The 24,900-nt window shown below is 38.0% G+C and overlaps 1 protein-coding gene across 5 annotated transcripts in view; it reads left to right on the forward strand.

The window, feature by feature from the left end:
- myof (myoferlin) overlaps positions 1 to 24,900 on the forward strand; it is a 73,085-nt gene that overhangs the window by 3,695 nt on the left and 44,490 nt on the right. For 2 of the 5 annotated variants that reach the window (XM_052112275.1, XM_052112270.1), the window contains exons 4-20: positions 7,828 to 7,936; positions 8,523 to 8,610; positions 10,924 to 11,051; positions 11,191 to 11,319; positions 12,340 to 12,402; positions 12,588 to 12,638; positions 12,719 to 12,749; positions 12,832 to 12,947; positions 13,848 to 13,974; positions 15,217 to 15,320; positions 16,290 to 16,358; positions 16,462 to 16,505; positions 16,810 to 16,892; positions 17,452 to 17,487; positions 18,600 to 18,724; positions 24,518 to 24,631; positions 24,716 to 24,893. In XM_052112275.1, the coding sequence (XP_051968235.1) occupies positions 7,828 to 7,936; positions 8,523 to 8,610; positions 10,924 to 11,051; positions 11,191 to 11,319; positions 12,340 to 12,402; positions 12,588 to 12,638; positions 12,719 to 12,749; positions 12,832 to 12,947; positions 13,848 to 13,974; positions 15,217 to 15,320; positions 16,290 to 16,358; positions 16,462 to 16,505; positions 16,810 to 16,892; positions 17,452 to 17,487; positions 18,600 to 18,724; positions 24,518 to 24,631; positions 24,716 to 24,893 (1,595 nt within the window). The remainder of the gene's footprint in view (positions 1 to 7,827; positions 7,937 to 8,522; positions 8,611 to 10,923; positions 11,052 to 11,190; positions 11,320 to 12,339; positions 12,403 to 12,587; positions 12,639 to 12,718; positions 12,750 to 12,831; positions 12,948 to 13,847; positions 13,975 to 15,216; positions 15,321 to 16,289; positions 16,359 to 16,461; positions 16,506 to 16,809; positions 16,893 to 17,451; positions 17,488 to 18,599; positions 18,725 to 24,517; positions 24,632 to 24,715; positions 24,894 to 24,900) is intronic. The other 3 variants (XM_052112272.1, XM_052112273.1, XM_052112271.1) reach the window with 2 other exon arrangements.

Raw genomic sequence — 24,900 nt, forward strand, 5'->3', positions numbered from 1 at the left:
TCACCGGTCTCTGTGACAGCTGTAGACTTTGTAAACAGCAAACAAAAATCTGCGGACATTGACGCTTTTCACCTGTCAATCATTTTGCTCGTTCTCATAGTGTTGAATTATGTCATTGAGGCTTTGATTTGTAATGTTTGTCCGTTGGGGGTGCTATTGTACCACTGTTAAATTTGACATTCACTGGAACAAACAATGCTGCTCTTTTGCTCTGTTTTGTTCTCAAAATTATCTTTGGAGCACGGGGTTTTGGGATGTTAGGTCATGGATAATTCTATGGCTCAGTCATGTGAAAGCTCAGTCGCGTGAAGGTTTGCAGCACCTTTAAGGAAAAACCCTAATTTTATAAGAAAATAAGGACATGCTATCTTAGTTCTTTAAAATGCCTTCCAGAATATTCTATGTTGATTTGAATAGCTGCAACAGATTTTGTCTCTGTGGTCTAAACTATGGAGGGATGTATATGGCACACTCATATTTTGCTCTTTGGAACAAAAGTGTCATTGTGAATGTTAATTCAATGCTGTTCGAGTCTGTGGCAAATTAAGAGCACCATGACACCGATTAGCTAGGATTTCAACAACTGCTACTCAAAGGCCAAAATTGTAAATAGAACCCATGCGTTTGCTAAGGCAAAAATCACTACTACATAGGGTTAGTAGTTTATTTAAATCCCTAACCCTAAGTATTAAACTTTGGTGCTACAGACATGAATGATAGCATAATTCTTGCTGCTTGTTCAGGCAAAGTGTTCTATTACTTTTCTAAGCGACTGAAATTAAGATTTACGTCTGGTGCGTGATTAAAGGCAGAACAATCTCATTTGCATTGAAAAGGGGACTTAAGACATGTCTAGAGACCAGAATATGTAATACATTGGTGGGCTTTTTTGATTTGGGCCAGTAAGCAACCCCCTAACAAGCACCCAGAAAACCCTAGCAACCACATAGCAACGAGCTGAAAACCTTAGCAACTGCCTAACAATCCTCTGGCAAACATCACTTATATTTTCTTCAGAAAATGTACAAATCTAGTTCCTATTGGAATACTTTCATGCCTGTGTACTGGAAGACCAAGTTGTTTTAAAGAATGTCAGTTTGAGTAAATATTAATCATCTCTTGGAGTTTCGTCAGGATAAGCATCTAAGTAATAGCATTTCAAAAAGGAAACGGGTTGATGTGAAATGTTCGAGGGTGTGTTACCTTTGCCTGTAATGTTTGCTTTGGCATTATTGTTTGCTGGAAACCTAGAACATCAGCCTTTGAAAGTTAGTTTGTAAATTAAGCCAGTGAATGTTGCTCAATGGCAATATTGTTCATAAGCTTTTATTGTTCTTGAATGTTGTGATTAATCGATGCTTGAGGGGATGCTTTTCCAGGTTTCTCATTCATTGTTTTTAGCTCTGGTTTTGGATTCAGGGAGTCAAACAACTCCATGTAAGGGCTGGGTTAGGTACAACTTAGTCTGAAAATTATCATAATGTGTCTGATATACCAAATGAGTAATATTGAAACGTGAGCAGAACAAATTTCTCTCTAAATTGTTTGTAAATGATTTGCATGGAATTCAATGCAACATTACATATGAATAGTTGGAGTAGGATGAATTAGAGAATTTACATAAGCAGAACTAATTTGTTTAAATTGTTCATAAAGCCATTGCGTCAAAATTAATGTGATTTTAATTTAAGATTACTTTTACGAACTTAGCAAATCTGTGTAAATTCTCCATTAAACCATTTATGCAGATTTCTGAATCTTATTTCATGCGACAATTACGAATGGAACATTTTAAAAGTGGAACAATTTTTTGTAAATTTAGTAAATTGTCACATTGAGTTGCTACAATTGACGTAGGTGCTTTTACGAGCAGAACAAATCAGTTTGTAAATTGTTTGTAAACTAATTTACGTAAATTGTCGCTGCTAATTCAATGCAAAAATGTAAGCATGATTTTATGAGCAGATACCATTTTTGTGTAACTTATTAATAAACCATCTATGTAAATTGTTAAATATATATTTTTTTTCATTTACGCAAAAATGTTTTTATGAGCAGAACTACTATATGTAAATTGTTTTAAATCCTTATGTAAATTGGTTGCTGCATGCAACATGGTAGGTATGTTTTACAACTAAATTTGTTCTTGTTTTTCATGAATGCGACAATACTTAAAGGGGTCATGAAATTAATGATATTTTCCTTGATCTTTTGCCATGTAAGAGAACATTAGTGTATAAAAGAATACTGTAAGTTTCAGAACTCAAAACTTTCTCCAAACTGCCAAAATGTCTCGTTCTCTACTTCCTCCACATTGCGATGTGGTCGATATTTGCATCTGACCGCCTCCACAACACATCAATGCCTTCTTACGTTATCACTTTCGTAGCCCTGCCCAACATTGGTGACAGTGAGATGTCAAGGATAGAGCATGTAAGCCAAGAGCAGAGAGCCAATCAGAAACAGTGGGTGAAAGAAGCAGCACCGAAACAGGCCGTTAAAACTTTACTAATATTATAAGTGAACCTCAAGGAACATTAAAATAATAATTAAAGGCATGCTATGACCCATTTAAAGGAGACCTATTATGCCCTTTTTTACAAGATGCAATGTAAGTCTCAGGTGTCTCAAGAATGTGTCTGAAGTTTCAGCTCAACAGCCCACAGATCATTTATTATACCATGTTGTAAATGCCTTTTGCTCCCCGCCCCCGACATAGCTTTGGTCTCCGTGAATACAATCAGAGACAATGGTAACTTTAGTTTGCGATTTGCAAACATTCACAAAATATAAAGTGCGATACTTGCATCTGCGGGATATAAAGCTGGAATATGAAGAGTTGGTACTTATCCATGCTTGAGAATCAAATTTTTGGAAAATTCTGCTTTATATTGACACTCATTCACAAAGCAGTTCGGTGTAAAATGATTTGCACAAACACACACACATTTTTGTATGTTTTGGGGCACATTTCCTTCAAAAACAAAACTTGTCCACTGCGTCTTCAGTGACTCTGATGCCGGGAGTACATGAAGACTCTATGTTCAACAACAGAACACTTATGATGCTTACAAAGCTGACACATTATTCTTCTCACTGTATCTGCTCCAGCGTGGAAGGAAATGGCGGACTGTGTGTAGATCACAGGGGAGGATCTATGATGCTAGGATGGAGTCCGTCGCCAGTCGTGGGCGGTGCCTACTCTAACGTGATGTCACTTTAGAGCAGAAACGAAAACCATTCATTTTTGACACTGTTTTTGATTAATAGAAATGTAAGAAAGAGGAGTGGGTGGACTTTTAACATTGTAAGGTGGTTGTGTAAACTCACTGCCATCTCACATTTATGTACATGCACCATGTATAAGTGAATTTTGCATAATAGGTCTCCTTTTAAAGGAATCTCATAGTGTGCTCCAGTTTAATGCTCGTGGACACACCCTTCATTATTTTGAAATCGTACCGCACCATCCCACTAATCAAATGTGTAAAGTAGAGCTAATATGTTAGTGTTTGAATGCCAATGTTTTCCGAAGGTATATGTGTAAACACCGTTGTTTGCAGCTTTGGAATTAATTACAGGGTTTACAGCAAACATTTCGTTGAACCGATACTCGAGTGCAAAATACCTTTAAAGTGTCTGATGCTGACCTACTCCCAGTTCACAATGATAACCTGGGGACATTATTTACTTTTGGAGGAGAGCTCTCTTTTGACCTTACAAAGTAAAAGGGTACACAAAATTTTTCTCCATTTGATAAGTACATATATTGTCTTGTTCATTAAGCACTCTGCCCAACTCTGAACTACCTATGTTTATAAGCTTTAAGTGGGCTGAGAGAACAAATTTTGAAGTCAACATGAAACATCGAGTGTAGCTACACTGTATGTTTAGAATGAAATACTAGATCGCTACTTCATGAATATTGTGTAGCATACACAGTTTGCTGCCTTTAAAAATGTTTCAAACAGTAGTGTCCTACATTGGCTGAAGTAAACATGCAATATGATGACGTCATGTGACAAAAAGAGGTCATGTGACAACAGTGGCATTCAGATATCATCTTGGAAATAAACATGGTTATTTTGCTTTTTATTTATCCAATTTTGTGTAAAAAGTTCTTAAAATTTTGCAGTCTGATCAAATAATGAGTCACAAATTTTGTTTTACTTTTGTGTCTATTTATTCCAGTTCATCCATCACACAGGAAATAGAAAGTGAAGTGCATGGCACTGTGGCATACAGCATTCTGTACAGCGTACCCTGTTGTATACTGGGTATTCCATGGATTGGGTCATCTGGGAATTCCATGGACTGTATAGAAAAACAAATAGGGCAGGATTTAATTTTATCCTCCTGAAATGTTATCCATCAGATTGGATGGTGAAACGTTACGTACCCGAATGGAATCAGCAGTGGTTAGAGGGGAGGGGTTAAGCAGTAAGAGGAATTGGTAACTTTAGTCTGAAAAGGAAAGTTGTTTAATTTTGATTTAAGATTACAAAGACATTTTGATTTTTTTATTTTGAATTGCATGCACTGATTCAAAATAAGACTAGGTGCCTGATGTAGAAACATGGCAAAATGGGCATTGAAATAAGTGTCAATTTCCCACACACTCATGAAGACTTATAAAAAAGAAACTTGCTGTAAATATGTGAGCACCGTCTGCACACCTTTGACTGTGTGGATTTATTGCAACGGCTCTTAACCGATTATATAGCTTGTCCCTGACTTATAAGGTTGTATTAAATGTGCTTACCAACAATAAAGGGGACAAAATCATCTTTTAAAAATACCTCTAAATGACATTAACTGAATTAAAGGGAAAAAAACTTTTTATCATGTTTAATTCTGTAAAGAAATTCACAGTAAAAAATTCTATTGTTATCAAGTATTTTTGTCTTTTTTGTCATTTAAAATTGACAAAAAATCCTTAAAACAAGATACATTTACTTTAGAAGCAAAATATAAGATATTTACACTTGCTGAACTTGAGGGCGCTTGCTACGCTTGGGAATGTACAGTGCTGGGTAAACGTCTTAGACACAAGATGTTTAAAGAAAAAAAAAAACATTTGTCTTAAAATAGTTATTTCTATCGTCAGATTTAGTGTGTCATTAGGAAATATAAATTTTAGACTCCCAAACATTCTTTTTGCAAATAGAATAGAAGAACAGGGAGCCCTGCAACAGATGGTATTACCCCAAAACTCTTCCAATTGTCTGAATCCTATGCTATTTTCCGGAACCACTCAGACATGCAGCCATTCAGTGACCCTAATCTACTCTAAACCTCGTCACCACGATTAACAGGGAGGGGGCCAGGGCATATTAGTGTCTGACATTGTTTTTGCAAGTTCACTCACCTATTTAACATTATCTTTAATGATCTCCAAGGTTCTCACTGGCTGGTAGCTACATGGACCCGTTTGGGGGCAGGGCCTGGATTCTCTCCTGCCACGTAGTTGTGCTCATAGTGATGTCATGTGCTCTGCTGGCAGCACATAGTGAAGGAAGCCTTCCTTGATGGAAGCCTTTGTTCTGCTGGTTGGTGACTATAGAGGGAGTGTCTGTGGCTGCTGGCTTGGCAGGATCTCTATCAGTACCTATATAAAGACAGTGTTGGTGGGTTTAGGCACCCGCTGATCATATTGCAAGTACTCTTGAGGGCGGAGTCAAGCTTGGAGGCATGTGCTGATCTCTCACATTCTGGACAGGCATATTTTGCAGAAGAGTAGTAGAGGGCTAGTGCAGTAGTTTTCATTGTCTGAGAGTTCTTGCCACCTAACTCAAGAAAGAACATCCTGCTTTCCAACATGCTACCAATAAGTTATGTTGGACGGATGTCTCTCGTTATGTCCAAGATCTTCTGAAGTAAGCGCCTATGGTTGACCATATCGTATGCTGCGGATAGGTCAACAAAGATGACACATGTTACTATCCCTCACTCGTAGCCATCTTTGATGTGCTCCATGTGGTTGAGAACTTGGCTTGCGATTGACTTTCCAGGTCGGAAGCCTGCCTTTTCAGGGATGATGCTTTATCTGTAGCTGAAATATGCAAGACAATTCAAAAGGAGGTGCTCAAATGCTTATAAGTGTGACATAGCAGTAATATGGGTCTGTAGCTCTAAGACCTAGCGGAGTCCTTCCTAAGCTTCAATTACATGGGCTTTCTTCCAGATTTTAGAGAAATTGTTTGTTGACAGGCAATTGCTGAATGGTTCTAGAAGCCATTTCTTTCATTTTGGGCCAAGATGTTTAATTTCCTTCCTGTATAGACCCATGGCTTTCCCTGGTGTTAAACTGGCTATTCCAGCTTCCAGGTCCTCTATGGTAAAGGGCTTTGTGTAACCAGGGTCATCAGGTATTTCTTTCTATCAAGCTGGTTCTTTCCCTTCTGTCCTTTTTGCTTCTTTCCACACTTGGCATTCAGAAGCTGTTGGTTGACAACTTGGTTGGCTGTCACTTTGGGTTGTTGAGGCACTGCTAAAGGGTCACCATGGAGCTTTCTGATTAAGTTCCATGCTGCCTTGCTGTTTTTTGACATGTCAATTGTCTTAACCAGATTAACCTTCCCTTAACCTTCAGCTCTTTGGAGATGTTCTTCTTAACACTCACACATTTTGACTGTTCTTAGAGCTCAGAGGTCTCATCAGACAAGCCTGAGATGTACTGAACTGCTGCATCCAGGGATTTGACATCTAGCTGCTTTGTTCACAGTCTCGCTGAATTTATCGTAGCATGAGGGGGTTGGCATAACGTGCATAATCTTTTCTTCCACTTTGAAACCGACGCTCTGAAATGGTCCCAATCTGCTTTCTTTTAGTTGAAGCGCCACCTGAATGGTACTGTGTTGGGGACAACAACAGCATGGACTTCAATTACTACAGGGCGATGTTGAGAGTTGGCTATATGTTTGTGTACAATTTATTTTTGACACTGTCTGATACTGCAATAAGGTCACTGTTGTAGCCACGCTTCCAGCGTGCACTGGAAGGATGGTGGTAGCTTGGAGTTATGAATGAGAGTCAACTGATTGTAGTCCATCCACTCTTCAATTGCCTCTCCATTCTTGTTGGTGTTGGGGTAGCCCCATTAGGTGCTGTGACTTTTGAAAGCTCCTATGGCTGTATGTGGCTTGCCATGCACGTCTGGAAGTACCTTTCTTGCCACAGAGGCCCCATTTGCAGGTTTGTACACAGATGTTACTGCAATGCTGCTCAGATTGACTGTTAGCACTTCAGTGTTATCAGTGTCAGAAAGGTGAGTGGCTTCAACTGGTATGCCTGTCTTAACAAAGACTTCTCAGATACTGTCAAAGTCGTCAAAAGACGTCAAGGTCATTGGGGTGGATGTTGTTGCTCCCTCTATGCATCTCCTGAAGGCAGAGGATGTCACATTTACTTTTGCCACATTGGTCAGCCAGCAGTTTGCATTTTAATGTTGAGAGCTCTTCAGTGTTTTCTGATATAATTACTGCAGCCAGCCCTAAGTAGGACCCTTGCTTTTGACTCCGCCTGCTGCTTCTGTTTCAGGGGTGTTTTCTCTTTCTCGTGCTGTGATTTCTTCACTCTGGTGGTGGTAGAATTGGGATTACCCAGGGCTACGACTTGGACACTTCTACCACCCAGTAATGTGTATGAAGTAAATTACTTATGCCCATGTCAGACTTTTAACTTGCACAACATTTGTTTTTCAAATGCAAATGAAAAATCGTCTAGTTCTCGCATCAGCATTTGAAACACTATGCAAGACTGATATAATGTATGATTTACAGCATCATAGTATATATGACAACCAGCTTGACTTTATTTTTGTTTTAGGTTAATTGGCTCTGCAAAAGTCTCTCTGCAAGAACTTTCCAGTGGCAAAGTGAAATCTCTTCCAGTGAAAAACTTGGCTCTAGTGGACGAAACTGGCATAAGCATTGGAGTGAGCGTTCTCATTTCACACATCTATTAAATCAAATGACAGAAAACAACTAAATATATTTTTACGAGCATGCCCACATTGACTCCACTGAAAGCTTGGCATATTTTTGCAGATTTGAATTGTTAGTCATTCATTAATTTCTACATATCCCCCGTCCCTTTGTTTTTTCATTGATTGAATAGTTTGATGAATTTGATAATGTTTTCAGTTACTAATAATATTGTAGAACTCTCACCTCAGTAAAGCAAATTATTGTCTATAAATATATATGCATAATTGAAATCCATCCTCCAGATTTTCACCTAAAATCAGCCCAGAGGTGAAAGTTCACAGATTCCACCCAGGTCTGCTTAAGATAAGATAATGATTCAGTTTATTTTACAGCAGACTTTACAGGCTAAATTTATTTAGTTATTTTTAATTAGACCCAGATATATTAAGGTATAAAAAAATAATCATCTGATGATATTTTGTGGTGAACTAATCACATAATGATAGCGGCACTGTCAATAGATGGAAATGTGTTTAGTGTTCATGTAGTCTGTTTGACACATTATAATGAGATCATTAATTGCAACCTTTTTAGGCCACCATCAGTATTTTGATCAGCTACGAGCTTCCTGCCAGTGCTAACCCAAACGACCAACCAGACAGCAGCATGGCCGGAAACACAGGTTAGTTGAAATGGATTCCTGCAGCGAATGTTGAAATGTTTGTTGGTATTTCACTCATTATTTAATTTTTTTTGCAAATCTCATTGAATAAAATAAACTGTAGTCTCCTATCATAAACTGAAATTGTAATTGTTTGAAAGGCTTCTCTGAAGATTTTTTTCATTCATTCAAAGAATAAGATTTAATTTGCTTTAACATAAAACATTTAGTGGTTAACTGATAAGGTTTTTTTTTAATGGACAAATACAGATTTCTAGAGAATAGGATGATGGATATGATAGCAAATTTTTTTTTGATGTATCAATAGTAACACTTTACAATAACATTCAATGAATTAACATGAGTTAATACATCAGGTATCATGAACAAATAAATATCTATATTTTTACAGCATTTATTAATCTTTGTTAATGTTAGTTAATACAAATTACAATTGTTCATTGTTATTGTTAGTTCATAGTGCATAACATTTGACAAATACAATGTGAACAAATCTCTTTGATGAATGGATTCATAATACTTATAATACTTTCAAAATATTCCAGGTTTAATACAACAGCATTTGGCAGCGTTCACACCGCAGCTGAAAGTGTCTCAAATCAGATTTTTTTCATTCCCATATGTCAGATCTGTTAATTGATAATAGTGTGAACCGTCAAAAGCACTATGAATTGTACTTTTTGAAATCCGATCTGGGCCCAATTTCAAATGTGGAAATAAATTGGTACATATATGATTTTTTTCCAATGTGTCTTCGGTGTGAACAGCCAGGTCAGATTTAATTATATTTTTATAATGAATCTACCTCAACATTCATCATTTACATGCTTGATTTCCAGCGTATACACGGCTGTTATATTTTAAAGCTTTTAAGTGCGAGTCATATCTGTCTAGTTAATGCATTCAGTTTCTTTTTATGGAAAGTGTATCAACTTTAGACTTCAACAGTTGGGTTCAGCTATTTGTTTAAATTGCACCTTAAATATGCGTTTGAGATGATACAGATGTAGGTTTATATATAACAGTACTCTTTGCTTGTGTTACTTGCTCAGAAAACAAGAGTTTCTATATTTCTCAAACTGTATCAAAATCCAAATTCAAGCCAGTCAATGGAAATCTGAAATAAATATGACCCTTCTTACCTTACAAATACTGTATGTAATGCCATTTTTCCTGCTGTCTTTCCATTTTATGGGTGACTGCATGAAAATACTTGATCTATCAACAGTCTTTCTGCATCACTCAGACTTATTATCAGGGATGTGTCCTATCTAATTACGCTTTTAATTATAATTTAATTAATTATTCATACTATAAAGATGAACATGCCGAAATTTGTTTTATGCATACTCAAGGACTGTTATAAACGCATGTGGGTCAGTTAAAGAGTGTTGGCTGCTCAGACCAGTGTCCGATATATGCTACGTTTAAAATGTGATCGACCTAACAAAAAAATCAGATTTGAGCAAAAAATCTGATCTGGGCCACATTCAGAATGTAGCCTTTGTGGGATAATATTGATTACAACAAAAAATTATTTTGACTCGTTCCTTTTCTTTAAAAAATGCAAAAAGTGTTATAGGGAGGCACTTGCAATGGAAGTGAATGAGCCAATTTTTGACCGTTAAAATACTAACTGTTTCAAAAGGATAACCACAAGACAAACAATGTGTTTACATAAATTTATTGTGATTTTAAAATCACTTACTAACCTTTTCTGTGTAAAGTTACAGCCAAATTTACCACTTTGTTGCCATGACGATGTAATGTCAACAAACCCTAAAACGACTGTAAAAATGACAATTTAAACAACTTTACAGCTCAAATAACACATGCGTTTATCACAAGAATTAATAAGTGTTTTATAAAATTATACGCTTCACATTTCTGGTTAAACCCTCCAAACATTTGTCCCATTCACTGCCATTGTAAGTGCCTCACTGTGACCTCAGTGAGGCAAAAATAAATAATACAATTTAATAATAAATGAGGGGCGAATGTATTCAACATTATGCCACAAATGCTGTCGACTGAGCTTAACTTGTATTGAACCCGAAATATTCCTTTAAATCACTGGGATGAATCAAAATCCCCACCACTAAAGGCTGGCAGTAACTTTTGAAACACCACTTCTGTTAATTGGCCAATTGTACATAGTTATCCGCTGATGCTGATAATCTCAAAATGGCCAAATATTAGCTGATTAATCTTCTTGACCAATTTAAGTCTATCATTAGTTACATTACATATTATATAGTGTTTTTTGGATCTTGTATAATGTATATTTTTTTTTTATGATTGGTCTCTGATTAGCTGTGGGTGAGGGAGATGTCGCTGATGGGACATGGCGAGGTGTCGCACCCTCTGCTGAGCCTGGACAGAAACTTCAGTTTAGGACCAGGAAACGCAATAATTTGGCCAATAAACCTCAGGACTTTCAGGTGTACATTACAGGCCTTATCCTTAGAATGACAATAAAATGTCATTTTTTATTTAGATGCTGATTGCATATGCGTTTATGTTGCTGTTTGATATTTTAAATGTCTTTTATTTATTTATTTATTTTTTTTTGTCATTCAGATACGTGTGCGAGTAATTGAGGGCCGTCAGTTGTCTGGAAATAACATAAAGCCTGTGGTCAAAGTGCATGTGTGTGGAGATACTCACAGAACTAGAATCAAGAAAGGAAATAACCCATACTTTGATGAGGTACATTACTCATATTTACTGTTGAAAGACCCTATGAAATCATATTGGAGTTTTGTATCTTTAGTCCATGTCTATTAGCAGTTGGCAAGATTACATTTGACATTCATTCTGTTCCTGGAAAAATTGCTTTTTCAATAAGAAAAACCTTAAAGGAGAAACAAAAATTGCCGTTAAGTCATTTGATGGGGTCTTTAAGTTTGAATGCGTACTTGGTGATAGTTCACCCAAACATTTTATTTCTCATAATTTACTCACTCCGTGGCATTCCAGAAGTGCATGACATACTTTCTTCTGCTGAACATAAAGATTATTTAGGTCCATACAATGCAAATGAATGGTGGCCAAAACTGTGAATCACCAAAAAGCACATAAAGGCAGTATAAAAGTAATCCAAAAAGACTCCAGTGATTTAATCCATGTCTTCAGAAGTGATATGAAAGGTATGGTTGAGAAACGGATCAATATTAAAGTCCTTTGTACCATAATTTAATAAATCTCCACCATGTACTGGTTGGGGCTGGTCAAAATTGGAGATTTATATTAAAACAGAACTTGAATATTGATCGGTTAATCTCCCACACTTATCATATCACTCTACTTACAGTATGGGTGATGTAAATTTCATCATAATCTAGTAATAACGCCGTTATTGTTTGTGTGCATCGTTGCCTCGTGCACCGGCCATTGACTCCTACTAAAAGAGTATCACAAAGAGGTTGTAGTGGGCATGCATCAAATGCTTTCGTATTCGCTCGCAGTCAGAAGAGTGTACTTGCAAAGGCATCGAAGTATACCTGGGCTGTTATGGATTACTTTCTGACTTTGTGATTTTGGAAGATTCAAAGTTTGGGGCACCATTCACTTGCATTGTAAGGACCTACAAAAATCTGGGATGGCATGATGGTGAGTAAATGAAGAGAGAATTTTCATTTTAGGGTGAACTATCCCTTGAATTATTTTAAAAAGCGATCTAAATCATAAAGAAATATCACTGAAAACTGTATGTGTTACTCTTTACAGATGTTCTTTTACAATGTCAACATGTTGCCCTCTGATTTGTTTGATGAGAATATCAGTTTCCGGGTAAGGAAGGAACTATTGCTGCTCACCATTGTTCCTTTTTATTTTCCCCAACATTCACATTTTCTGTTGTAACTTTAATTATAAGGAAAACATGTTTAGTTTCTTTCATAATTGGTACAATAGTAGATTAGTGGCTTAATATTTAAACTGTGGGTATGTTTATATATTTTTGTTATTTTCCACAGGTGTACAATTCCTCTTCTTTCAGATCAGACAGTCTCATGGGTGAATTCAAGGTATTTGTAAATTAAATCTTCTGTACTATCAGAAGCTTCATGTATTTAAGAAACTTATGAATGTCTCTTTCCCTTTTTAGCTTGATATTGGCTACATCTATGATGAACCAGGTAATTTTCTGACCGTTACAGCATATTCAACACATTTCCCTTTGTTTATATATTGATCATTGATATTTCTTTCTCAACGCAGCTCACTGTATCATGAAGAAATGGGTTCTGCTGAGTGATCCTGATGACTCGAGCTCAGAAGCAAAGGGTTACCTCAAAATCAGCATGTTTGTATTGGGAACAGGAGATGAGTCACCGGTACAGCATCTTAAGCTAATTTGTATGAACTCTTAGAGTGTTTGACAAATATTAAGCTCTTTTCCAAACCCTGGTGAGCTGCCTTACTGTCTACTTCCTACATTGTAAGCTGCTGTCTAAGGCAGCATCCTAACTTAAATGGACCCTGATTTGGAACGCTCTGTATAGGTAGCACCACCAAAACATCATCCAAATAGTGCTCCTCAAATCTGTGGGGATTTAGAAAATGTCCTGGTTTAAAGAGGTGTGTCTTAGTGTCCCAACAATTCTCTAAAAAATTTAATTATGTCCCGGTTTCAGATGGTGGGCTCACTGATTTTGTTCTTAAATTAAATATCCTCATTGTCCAAGTTAGAAATGGCCCAATAAAAATGCATTTTCAACAAGGAGCTGAAAGAAGCCAATTTCAGTAGTTTAGCATTAGCATGTTGCTAATGACTTAATACTCAAGTAAACATAAAACACATAGCACGCTCAAATATTGAAAAAATACTCACATTTTTAATACACTGAGCTGTTTCTATGGATACTTTTAGTATTGAAAGGAACAAGTGAAGTTATAATGGACATTTGCTGCAATGCTGCTTTAGAATTAAGACCATTATGAAGCCTACCCTTTGGTAGGCCTGTGATGTCTTATAATGCTGCCTATGTAGGCAGCTCACTAGGTTTTGGAACAGAGCGTAATGTTTGTCCATGTATGTTTTAGTTTTGTTTTCCCATGTAAATGACTGATATGACTTCTAAAAAGGCAAAATACAGCACATTATCTGTAAATGTGTGGTTTGGTATTAAACGAACAAAAAAAGTAAAAAAAATAATTTTAAAAAGCATAAGAAGAGTTAATTCTATATTAAACTGAATTGTTGATGCATTGTGAGTGTTGTATGTGTTTGTCAGGTGGAGAAGAAGGATCAGGACAGTGATAAAGATGACGTGGAGAGTAACCTGCTGCTACCCGCTGGCGTCACTCTGCGATGGGTCACACTCCAACTCAGAGTGTTTCGAGCGGAGGACATCCCCCAGAGTAAGACAGTTATTCCATCATGGTCTTGTTCTCACAGTGGCAGATTTGGTTTCTGTGGTTTTCACTCCAGGAAATGGCCACAATGTTGATGCTGTATGTGTTGAGCCGACTGGGAAATTAATATGTTAATATCTGCTATTACGCTGTTTTACGTGTAAAAAACAAAAACATTATGCATTTAATATTCTAAGATTTTTTTTTACTTCCTGAATCTTCACGCGATAGGAGAAAGGTGTCCCGAGTTGTTCTTGGCAGGTTACTCAGTTACAGGCTCCTATTAGGCCCCTTTGTACGATGGGAGAAACTTCACTAATGTTTTCCCCCTCTTTCTGTGGATAACATTGGCATATATATACATTTTCAGGAGGTGCAAGCTCGACTCAACTGCACATCCTAACGAAGAAACTGATCGTGTGGAGCAGTGCACGCTAATTCATAACGCGCGACTCATGTCCCAAGCATAATAAACATGGGAGTGGATTTACTGTACGGAGAATGAAGACTTCACCCTCAAGCGGTGAACGAGGTGTGCGAGAGATACGGACTTGCTGCTGGATCTCTTCGCAGCACCTGAAAACGCTCACACCTTTGTCTGAACCCATTTCAAAAGCGCAACCGCATGTTTGACCCAGCATGTGCGCGAGAATGACCCAGACATTCAGCAAGCTGCAGCCTGATATACTTGTAGGGACTGAACGGCAGCCAGAGAAGAGATTTAAAACTTCAGCAAATTAAACTTCAGCATTCAATGTGTTTATTAAATATTTTAAAAATGTCCTCTGGAAAACTCAAATTGTAATTATTTACAATACATTTTATGATTTTATGGCATATAACGATATACACATACCTGTATAAATGTCTCTTATTAACTCTATGCATACAAAACAAATGCTTAATCTGGAGAGTAACTATAAATAAGCCATTGGTAGGTTGATTTCCCTGAAAGTGTAAACTATGTGGTGCAACACCAACATTTGCTCAACCAATGTCATGACTTTGGAGTGGGACTATCTCTTTCAATGAACTGGGGGAGTATTTGGGGTAACTTGTGATTTATTTTTGCAATTGTGTTTCGTGATGATTGTGGCACAGAAATTACACACTTCACCTTTTAAATAGAATCTCATTTTATTTGATCACAAAAACATTTGAAAGGAACTCATGCAGAATGTTTGCAGCCATACACCCGTTTTTAAAAAGTACAGTGATTTTTAACATGGAAATGCTGTTTGATTTCAGTGGATGACTCCATCAGCCAGACTATAAAAGAGACATTTGGGGGGTATGGAAATAAGAAAAATCTGGTGGACCCATTTGTCGAGGCCTGTTTTGCTGGCAAAAAGGTACTGTCCTCCTCCAAACAATTGTGGGCCCAAAAGTGATTTGGACACTTAATGCAGACTTAAAGAAATGAATGACTTGGCATTATACAACTGTGCCATTTATTTTTAAGAAATACACTACAAACACACTTTTGTGTTTTTTGTTTTTTTCAAGTCTTCACGTGGTTTATTTGCCATATATTGTAAGTGAATAGTGACGGAGAAAGGACAGAAATAAAATCATAATAAAAGTAGTGTTTGTGACTTGTGCACTATTATTGTATAGGTCTTATGAAGCATACAAACACTTTATGATGAACTGAATGAATTTTAAATTGTTATTCACTGTTAAATCATTAATAGAGCTGTTCGGGTTGTAGTCCAAAAAGCCATGCGTTACCTCAGGGTTTTCCTATGGGTTTTTATAATGGCAATTTTGGATTTATGAATAAAATGAGTTCTGTGGTTAACTTTTACTTTTAAGATACTTGGATGAACCCAAATGTGAGTTTTGAAGCTGGTATGTTTAAAAATAGAAGTATGTTGCTAACAAGTTGCTAGATAAGAACTACTACAGTTTTCCATTTCATTGGGCACTTTCACTTGCTTGTGGTATTTGTAGTCCCGTTTGCAACAATTTTTTTTAACACAGCTGTAAAATTCTTGTTTCAGTTATGAATGTGCAATTTAGATTGTAGAACGTCCAAGCATCTTCGACTAATGTTTACAAATTGACATCATGGCTGAACAGCTCTATAAAGTGCTCAAATGAAACATGGGCGCATCGATTGCATCAAACCACATTGGTACTCCGTGCTTCTCATGACGAAATGTCATGACATGTCAGAAGAACCAATGCGGTTTGTATTTATTTAGCTGACATGAGGATGAGTAAATAATGACAGAATTACATTTTTCGATGAGCTATTCCTTCAAATATCCAGATTTTTCTGACTTCTGTCTGAAGCCATTCCATGTCTGTGCTTGCAGCTTTGTACACGAATAATAGAGAAGAATGCAAACCCAGAGTGGAACCAACAGCTTAATCTTCAGATTAAGGTAATAAGGTTTTTTAAATGCTGGATTGGTACAGATTTGTTTATGCTCATTGTCTGTTCCTTTTGAAATTTCAAAGTGAAAAAAACGTTGGCTTGTTTTACAGTTCCCGTCCATGTGCGAAAGGATCAAGCTGACGGTATTTGACTGGTGAGTATCTCAGCGGTGGCATGGTTGTTTTGCGGATATGAAACTGAGAATTCCCTTTGTAATTGCTGTTGGAATGTGAGCTGGGAGTCAGAAGACTGGTCAATGTTTTGAGCTGTGAGGACACAGACAGGCAGTATGAGTCATTGCAGAGCTGTCCCACCCACTCCCACACTGCATTGCTCCCCATAAACCAGACCAGAGTTGCATTGGCAACAGTGGAAAAATTGAGAGTCCCTGGCTGGACTAATTCTGTTATTACATGTAACACATTTAAGCTGAGTCTCACTCCACCCCTCTTCCTCAGGGATCGGCTCACTGGGAATGATGCCATCGGCACCACGTATCTGGATCTGACCAAAATAGCATCCTCTGGTGGTGAAGTTGAAGGTATGGCACACAATATTTAATGTAAGAATTTCCAATGTATAAAAAGTATGTAATACAAAAAATTGCTCTTTGTATGAATTATTAAAATAATGCACATTTATGTGAACCTTTTTGGCTTAAAAGGATACTACTTAAAGCCTTAGTTCAGCCAAAGTGAAAATTCTGTCATATACTCACCCATGTGATGTTCCAAACCTGTATGACTTTCTTCCATAAAACACAAGAAAATGTTATGCAGAATGTTAGTCTCAGTCACCATTCACTTTCATTGTATGGATGGAAAATGCAATACCAGTCTAACATTTGCCTAACGTCTCCTTTTGTGTTCTACGGAAGAAAAATATATTATAATATATTAATAATAATATTCTATGAGTTTGGAACTATATGAGAGTGAGTGAATAATCACAGAGTTTGCATTTTTGGATGAACTATTGCTTTAAAAATAATTGATATGGCTGTATAGTAGTTCCATGTTGTGCACGAGCTGCACAATACATTGTACATTTAAAAATGTCTGAAATATTAATTCATTTTTATTCATTTTATTTTATGCTAGAAGACTACACAGGATATGAATTTCCAGAGAGTAAAGGTTAAATATGTGTACTAATTCCATCTCTGCAATCCCTTGTGTCTAAACGCACGTTTTAATCTAGTTCAAATCAAATTATATTCTTGAGTAAAGTGTCACTACTGCAGGTTACATGCAGTAGCACATGTAACCTGCAGTAGTAGCACTGAGTTACTAACTGAAAGGTTGGGGGTTCAAGCACTGCCAAGATACCACTGTTGGGCCCTTGACCCTATCTGCTCCAGGGGCACTGTTTCATGGCTGACCCTGTGTTCGGACCTCAGCTTAGTTGGGATATATGAAAACAACTGCATTTCATTGGCTCTGTACCTGTACACTGCACAATGACAATAAAGTTGAATCTTTTTTTTTTTATATTATATATCAAACCAAATGTTTTTTATTAAAGGGATAGTTAACCCAAAAAACAAAATTCTGTCACTATTAAGTCACCCTGATTTTGTTCTAAACTTCAAAGATTTTTTGAAGATGTTTTACGCATCTCTTTTCGCTGTCTGTCAAATTCCAAAAATGGAAATGGCGGGGGGGGGGGGGGAAATAATTTTTTGAAGCTTGAAAGAACATCTCCTTTTGTGTTCCAAAGAAAAAAGTAATATGGGTTTGGAACAACAAGTTTGAGTAACTTTTGACAGAATTTTCATCTTTGGTTAAATTAATCCTTTAAAATTGTTCTGAAAGGAATGTCTTAACCAAGGGGTTGCAGTTATGTTCCTTTTGTGTCTTTCAAATGCATGCCTGCATGCAGTCTTTGCAATGGCGTATGCAGTTTTGGCATGTTTGGCATGAAATCATTGCAAAATGCACTACATTAATCTTATAATAACCCTTAATCTCCAAAATAAACTGACATGGTATATTAATGTACTGCAGTATTGTCTGTCATTGAGCCGTTTACATGCACACCAATTCATCAAAAGCAGTTGTATATGCCTGATCTTCATAACCCTACTCTGTTCGTTTAACATTTATAACCCATTAATTGAATTCATTGAATGTTTTTCTGACACTAACATTGTAGGAAGCTTTGCTTCTGGAATGCTTTAACAGACCTCACACCATCTAATGTCATGCCATTGCAAACATTTTTATCAAAGTCTTGTGTTGTTTGACAGGAGAGACCGGAGAATCTGAGATGGGGTTCCTGCCTGCATTTGGGCCCTGCTATATCAATCTGTATGGCAGCCCGAGAGAGTTCACAAGCTTACAAGACCCGTATGAAGACCTGAATTTAGGCAAGGCAAGTGCCAATAATTTATTTGATCGGATTCCATGCCCAAGTAATGGGAATTTATGTGCAGAAAATATCATTAATAATTAGGGGAGTGGGGAATCAAGTTGGGGTCCTGGGCTTTGGGTGCAGTCTTCAATTTATGTAGATGGTAGTCTTGCACAGACTTCTTGACTATTGGTGCAAAGTCTGACCTACACTGCAGTTTATTATTGCCATGAACTGCACACTTAGACATGAAGAGGAGTGACCAGCAATGGGTTATTTTGGTTTTTATGTGGTGCATAGGGTAAGGTTATCTGAAATAAATTATACACCAGTAATAGACTGGGGGGAAATTCAAGTAATGACCTGGCAGTTGCTGAAAACAGGTGCCAGTTGCATAAACAAGCTCACAGCTGTCTTTAATAAGACCGTCTAATTTGCATTGTGATAAAAGACACTAAACAATTAAAAAAACAGTGGGCGCTGTACACAATATTTGCTTATTAGAAGAATGCAGTGTTTCAAAATTAATTGTAATGAACAAATCTTTACCCAAATAATAAGAAATACAAATTTTTGTTTCCATCATAGAAGTCAAGGTCTTCTAGAAAGTCTCAACTCAAACCTTGTTTAGCCCTAAATTGAAGCCCCCACTAGCTCAGCTGACAGTTATTTTCCATGGCAACATAGAATGTAAACAAAAGTTAGCCTAGTGCTCGGTTGCATAAGCCACCATCTTTGTAATTTTTCCTTAAAAAAAATTACAAAGCCCTTAAGGCTGCAACACCCTTAAGTTTAAGGGAAACTTTAGGGTGTTGCAGAGAAAAAAAGATATCGCAAGGGATTGTGACGTTTTACCTGTAAAAACACTTTTACTTGAAGTCCTCCCTGAAGTGGCTTGAAAAAGGCAGTTTTCTTTAGCCTGTTGACGTAATTCCTACTGAAACATGAAGTTGGACAGCCAATAGGCTTAAGTTAACATCGTAGCCCCGGCAAAGCAACACACCACACCTGTTGCTTCTCATGCCAGAGCCAGTGTTCAGCCGGGGAAGCGATCTGCCGAAGTCTGACCACTTTTCCACTGACTTAAGGACCAAACTCATCTGTTTCTACAAAATGAGGCTACAAACAAACACCGTGCATCATGGTATTTGCTAACAATGAGGCTTGAGCCATTGTGCACGTCAGTGCAGATGAATGAGAAACAAGCGAGTAAAACATTGATATATATCCTTGTTTTAAAGCATGACACACTAAACATGAAGAGTAAAGAACACTCACTTGCACTGTACAATCTAAGAACACTCAGGCTGCATTAAACATATGAAGATACTCCAGTGAGTTTCCTCTGTGCATTGGCACTTCCCATTCTGCAATGATCATCCCTATGCCCTTTTCACTTCAAAGACAATTACCATCCACTTTGAGAGCTTCAGATGGATGAAAGGTGGTAACGGTCATTTAAAAACAAAATTTTAAGTGATTCTTATTGTTAAATCTGTTTGGAACGACATTACAGCGTGGATTGTGCACCCTTCGAAGTGCCCTGTGGAGTCATGTTCAGCTCCAGTTAGAACACAGCCAGACACGCTAATCAGATTGAGGGGTGGGGACTTTCTCATTCTAGAAAGCATTTGATTGGTCAAAATTAACGCAGTGCACTGTGAGTCATACATTTGAGTATTTTCTTTACCCAGAAGGGAGAGACTGCAGATTTTAAATGCTTTTATCTTCTGAAAATGAATTTCCAATGATTAGAAGTGCTCTGTGCTTAAAGATGGCTTTAAAGCTATTAGACATGGACTAAAAGAAGCAAAATTTAGATTTTGCCCTTAAAAACCATTGTGTTGCATAAAGCTCCTTAACTGCCATTTTCCTAAGTATTTCTTAGGGTTAGAAAAACTTCACCTTTAATTGTAGATCAAGAGATACAAGGTTTCTAAGAAATTGACAATTGTATAGAACCAATTGAAGATTATAGTGTGCCAAGGTGAATTTGCACAATAGGGAGAGCCCTTCTAGACCAACTAAACAATGAAAAAACTGTTGCTGGACATCTGACAAGTGTAATGACACAATATTAGAAATCGCTAACAAGCTGTAGGGCAGTGACCATCTGGAGCACAAAGACATTTTCCGGAGGTTCGATCGAATATTGACCGACCCAATATTCCATGCTGTGCATGGAAAACACCAAATACTCAAAGTGTAATTAATGACTCTCCCGCACAATGCATCCACTGGCCGCAGCGCAAGAACCGGACCAGCCCCCCAACGCAACACATCCACTGGCCGCAGGGTGAGAAGCGGACCAGCCCCCCCACGCAACACATCCACTTGCCGCATCGCGAGAGCCGAGCTGGACTGGCCTTCCTCTGCTGCACAACACATCCTCTGGACTCCGTGTGAGAGCTGAGGGGGACTGGCCCTCATCTCCTGCGCAACTCATCCACTGGCCACAGCATGAGAACTGGACTGGCCCTCGCGTGCAACGTATCCACTGGCGCAGCGCATGGACCGGCCCTCCTATGCAACCCATCCGCTGGCCACAGTGTGAGTGCTGAGTGGGACTGGCCCTCCCCTCCCATGCAACGCATCCACTGGCCATAGCATGAGAATTGGACTGGCCCTCCCGCACAACACATCCACTGGCCACAGTGTGAGAGCTGAGTGGGACTGGCCCTCCCCTCCGATGCAACGCATCCACTGGCCATAGCATGAGAATTGGACTGGCCCCACTGGTGCAGCGCGAGGACCGGCACTCCCGTGCAACACATCCACTGGCCGCAGTGTGAGAGCTGAGTGGGACTGCACGAGATATTAATGAACCTTAAAGCTCCGTGCAAAGCTCTTTGAAACCAGATTAAACAGCCCTGACATTCTAAATAGCAGTGACTAGGTAAACAGGAAAACCATTGTGTCATTCACAGTGTATGTAAATTCACAACCGAATGCTTCAGTCAAATGTACATTTCTATGCAACAGAGAATATGCAGTATTAATATTGAAAACTCCAATTCAATAATAAAATCTGACTAAAACTGACTGAAAAAGCTAAGACAAAAATTTTAGACAACTAACTTGTAAAGACTAGTCTACAAGTTTTATGCAACCAGCCCCAGGTACAGAAAACAGAAAATTCTGTCCATTTTAATTAACAAATAAGGTTGTCTGAGATTATAAACTTGACAAACCTTTTTAAAAATCAAGTTTAAAGCACATGTACCAAGTTTTCAGAAATGTAATATTTGTCTCCCATGTTGATTTTCATAAATTTTTGAAAGCAGCTTTACAGAAAATCATGCTACCAAATACTAACAAATTGTATGCAAACTTCTGACCCACTGGGAATGGGATGAAAGAAATGTAAGATGAAATAAATAATTCTCTCTACTATTATTCTGACATTACACTTTCTTAAAATAAAGTAGTGATCTTAACTGACAGGGAATGTTTTCTAAAATTAAATGTCAGGAATTATGAAAAACTGTTTAAATATATTTGGCTAAGGTGTATGCAAACTTGACTTCAATTGTATGCATTGTCCTTTTTAAGCAGGCTGACGTAGGGTTTTGTTGTGAATTTAATGATAGTCCTTGTATTCCATTTTAAGAGTGTAGTCCATCATTAGACTAAGGGTATGCACGCATAGATCAGTGAGGTGCATCACAGTTCAACCGGCAGGTCATTTCGGTGAGGTCTGTCCTAAGTCCAAGGATCAGGCAATGGCATATGAAGTATCCCATGTTTTATGGTTGGAGTTGGCATCAGTTCTTCCCCTGAAGCCCATCGTAATAGACTGATGTGTTTCTGGCTGGCACCGGCTGCATTTAGTCATCACTCAGAGACACATAGCTTTGGAGTCCGACACCAGGCAGGAACAGTGCTGGATCTTGTTGAGACTGAAACAAAAATAATAATATTAGCAAAGATACCATTACATTTTTGGCCAAATTATAGATTATTTAAAGTGTTTCTGGTTCCGGACGACCTAAATAAAGCAGAATAATTGTGAGTTGATGAATAAATTTGGTATATGCGTGGCAAAATAGATGAGTCTTTTGTATAGACTTTAACTGAGTGAGTGAGTTTGAGTCTCAAAGTGTTTTGGAAGACCATTTCATAATTTAGGAGCCAAATAGGAAAAGGATCTACCTCCCATTTGTGATTTTTGATATTTTAGGAACTATTAACAGGCCAGAATTTTGCGACCATAATGAACGTGCTAGACCATTCAAAACTTTGTACGTAGTTAACATTTTTTAAGTTTAATTGAAGTTTATTTATTAAGCTTGCAGGACATCCTCCCAATAATGCATTACAACAATGTAGTCTTGAGGTCATGAAAGCATTAATAATTGTTTAGGCCTCTGCAACAGAGAGCATGTGTCGTAACTTGGAAATATTTCTGAGGTGGAAGAATGCTGTTCTACAAACATTGGAAATTTTATTTTAAAAGGACACATTGGTATAAAATATAAAAACTAAGTTCTTCACTGTAGAAGACAATGTAACGGTACATCCAACCACTTGAGGTCATGAATAACCTTCAAGTCAGCAGTTTCAGTGCTGTGGAATAGGCAAAAACCAGATTGGCAGATGAAAGAGACGTGAATCATGTGCGAAATGAAGGGAGGTTGGGGCAGGGTCCAGCTGACAGGATGATGAGTTGGAATGTAAAATTAGATCACTGACTGATGATGGGCTAGGGGGAGTGAAGGAGGAGAAATGGTGGATAGGGTGTTCAGACAGACATTTGTGCACATGATCTTCAGAAATGGTTGACGTCAATGTTTGTTTGGTAAATGGAAACAGTTTTATCTTGAAAGAAGTGCAGAAATGAGTCACAAAGTTCATCAGAGCTGTATGAGTCCTGAACCGGTAGGTGAATTAGCTTGTTCACTGTAGCAAAGTGGGCTCTATGTCTACAGCTTCCTTTTTGGATGATTCTGGAAAAGTACATTGAATGTGCAGTGCTGCTCTGTACTTCAGCTGATGTTCTGTAAGAGCTAATGAATGAACTGTAAGGCCTGTTTTTGTACGGAGTCATTCAAGACGACGAACCACTCTCTTCAATGCCCGCAGTTCAGGAGTAAGGCGATGAGCGAGAAGAGGGCACCAGCTTTGTCTTGATAGGGGTGTGCTATTCAAGGGCAGCTGAGATAGCTGAATTATAATTTGAGAGGATATTTGAAGGACTGGAACATTTTGAGGAGTCAAAAAATAAGGGTGGAGATTTGGCCGAGTTCTTTGTGCATCCCAGAGAAACCGTGATTCATAACATTATCAATAAAAGGGACTTTGGATCATTTGAAATTCTACTGTCTCTTTACTCTTCCACCCTGCTGTCCTCTTTCTCTCTGCTCACCATCATAACACCATCTCCATTTGGTCTTTCCTCAACTCTTTCAATGCTCACCCATTAAAGAGTTGAGGAAAATCATATGGCTTTGGAGCAAAATTCTAAATATCTTTCAAAGATTTGATGCCACTATCCTGGAAAACTTTGACAAATCCATTGACTAGTTCCTCCTCAGAAGTGCTCATTGTATCTGGCAGATAACTTAGTTTCCAGGTGGACTGATAAAAATACTTGATGTGCCCTTACTCACGGAAGTTGTGCAAAGCCAGCCAATCACATACGAGCTTGCCAGACTGACTGCTTGACAGTATTGTGTGTTATGTTGCTCATCAACATGACACCCTTTACCCTCAGGTTGGTCTTGAATGTCTGTCCTTGCCGTTAGTGTGCAGAAGGTGTCTTTAGGAAGCATTCTGCCTTCCAAATTGATGGCAACATTTGTGAAATCATTGCAGGGTGAAGGAGTGGCCTACAGAGGGAGAATTCTTGTTGAGCTTTCTACTAAACTTGAGGAAAAGGCTGACAAGATGGTGGAAGACATTTCTAATGATGATATCTTGGTTGTTCAGGTGAGGTTCTTTCAGTTTCCATACAAAGTTGTTATTCACATGAAGCCTTTATTTACAGCTATGGTATTTCCTTTCTTTAAACAGAAGTATCAGCGCAGAAGGAAGTACTGCCTTTGTGCAGTTTTCCATAGTGCAGCTATGATCCAGGAACCAGGAGAGCCCATTCAGTTTGAAGTGAGCATTGGCAACTACGGCAACAAGATGGACTTTACATGCAAACCTTTGGCTTCAACCACACGGTACAGCTGCGCTGTGTTTGATGGTGAGGA

The sequence above is a fragment of the Xyrauchen texanus genome, chromosome 40, assembly GCF_025860055.1.
Source record: "Xyrauchen texanus isolate HMW12.3.18 chromosome 40, RBS_HiC_50CHRs, whole genome shotgun sequence".
Lineage (NCBI taxonomy): Eukaryota > Metazoa > Chordata > Actinopteri > Cypriniformes > Catostomidae > Xyrauchen > Xyrauchen texanus.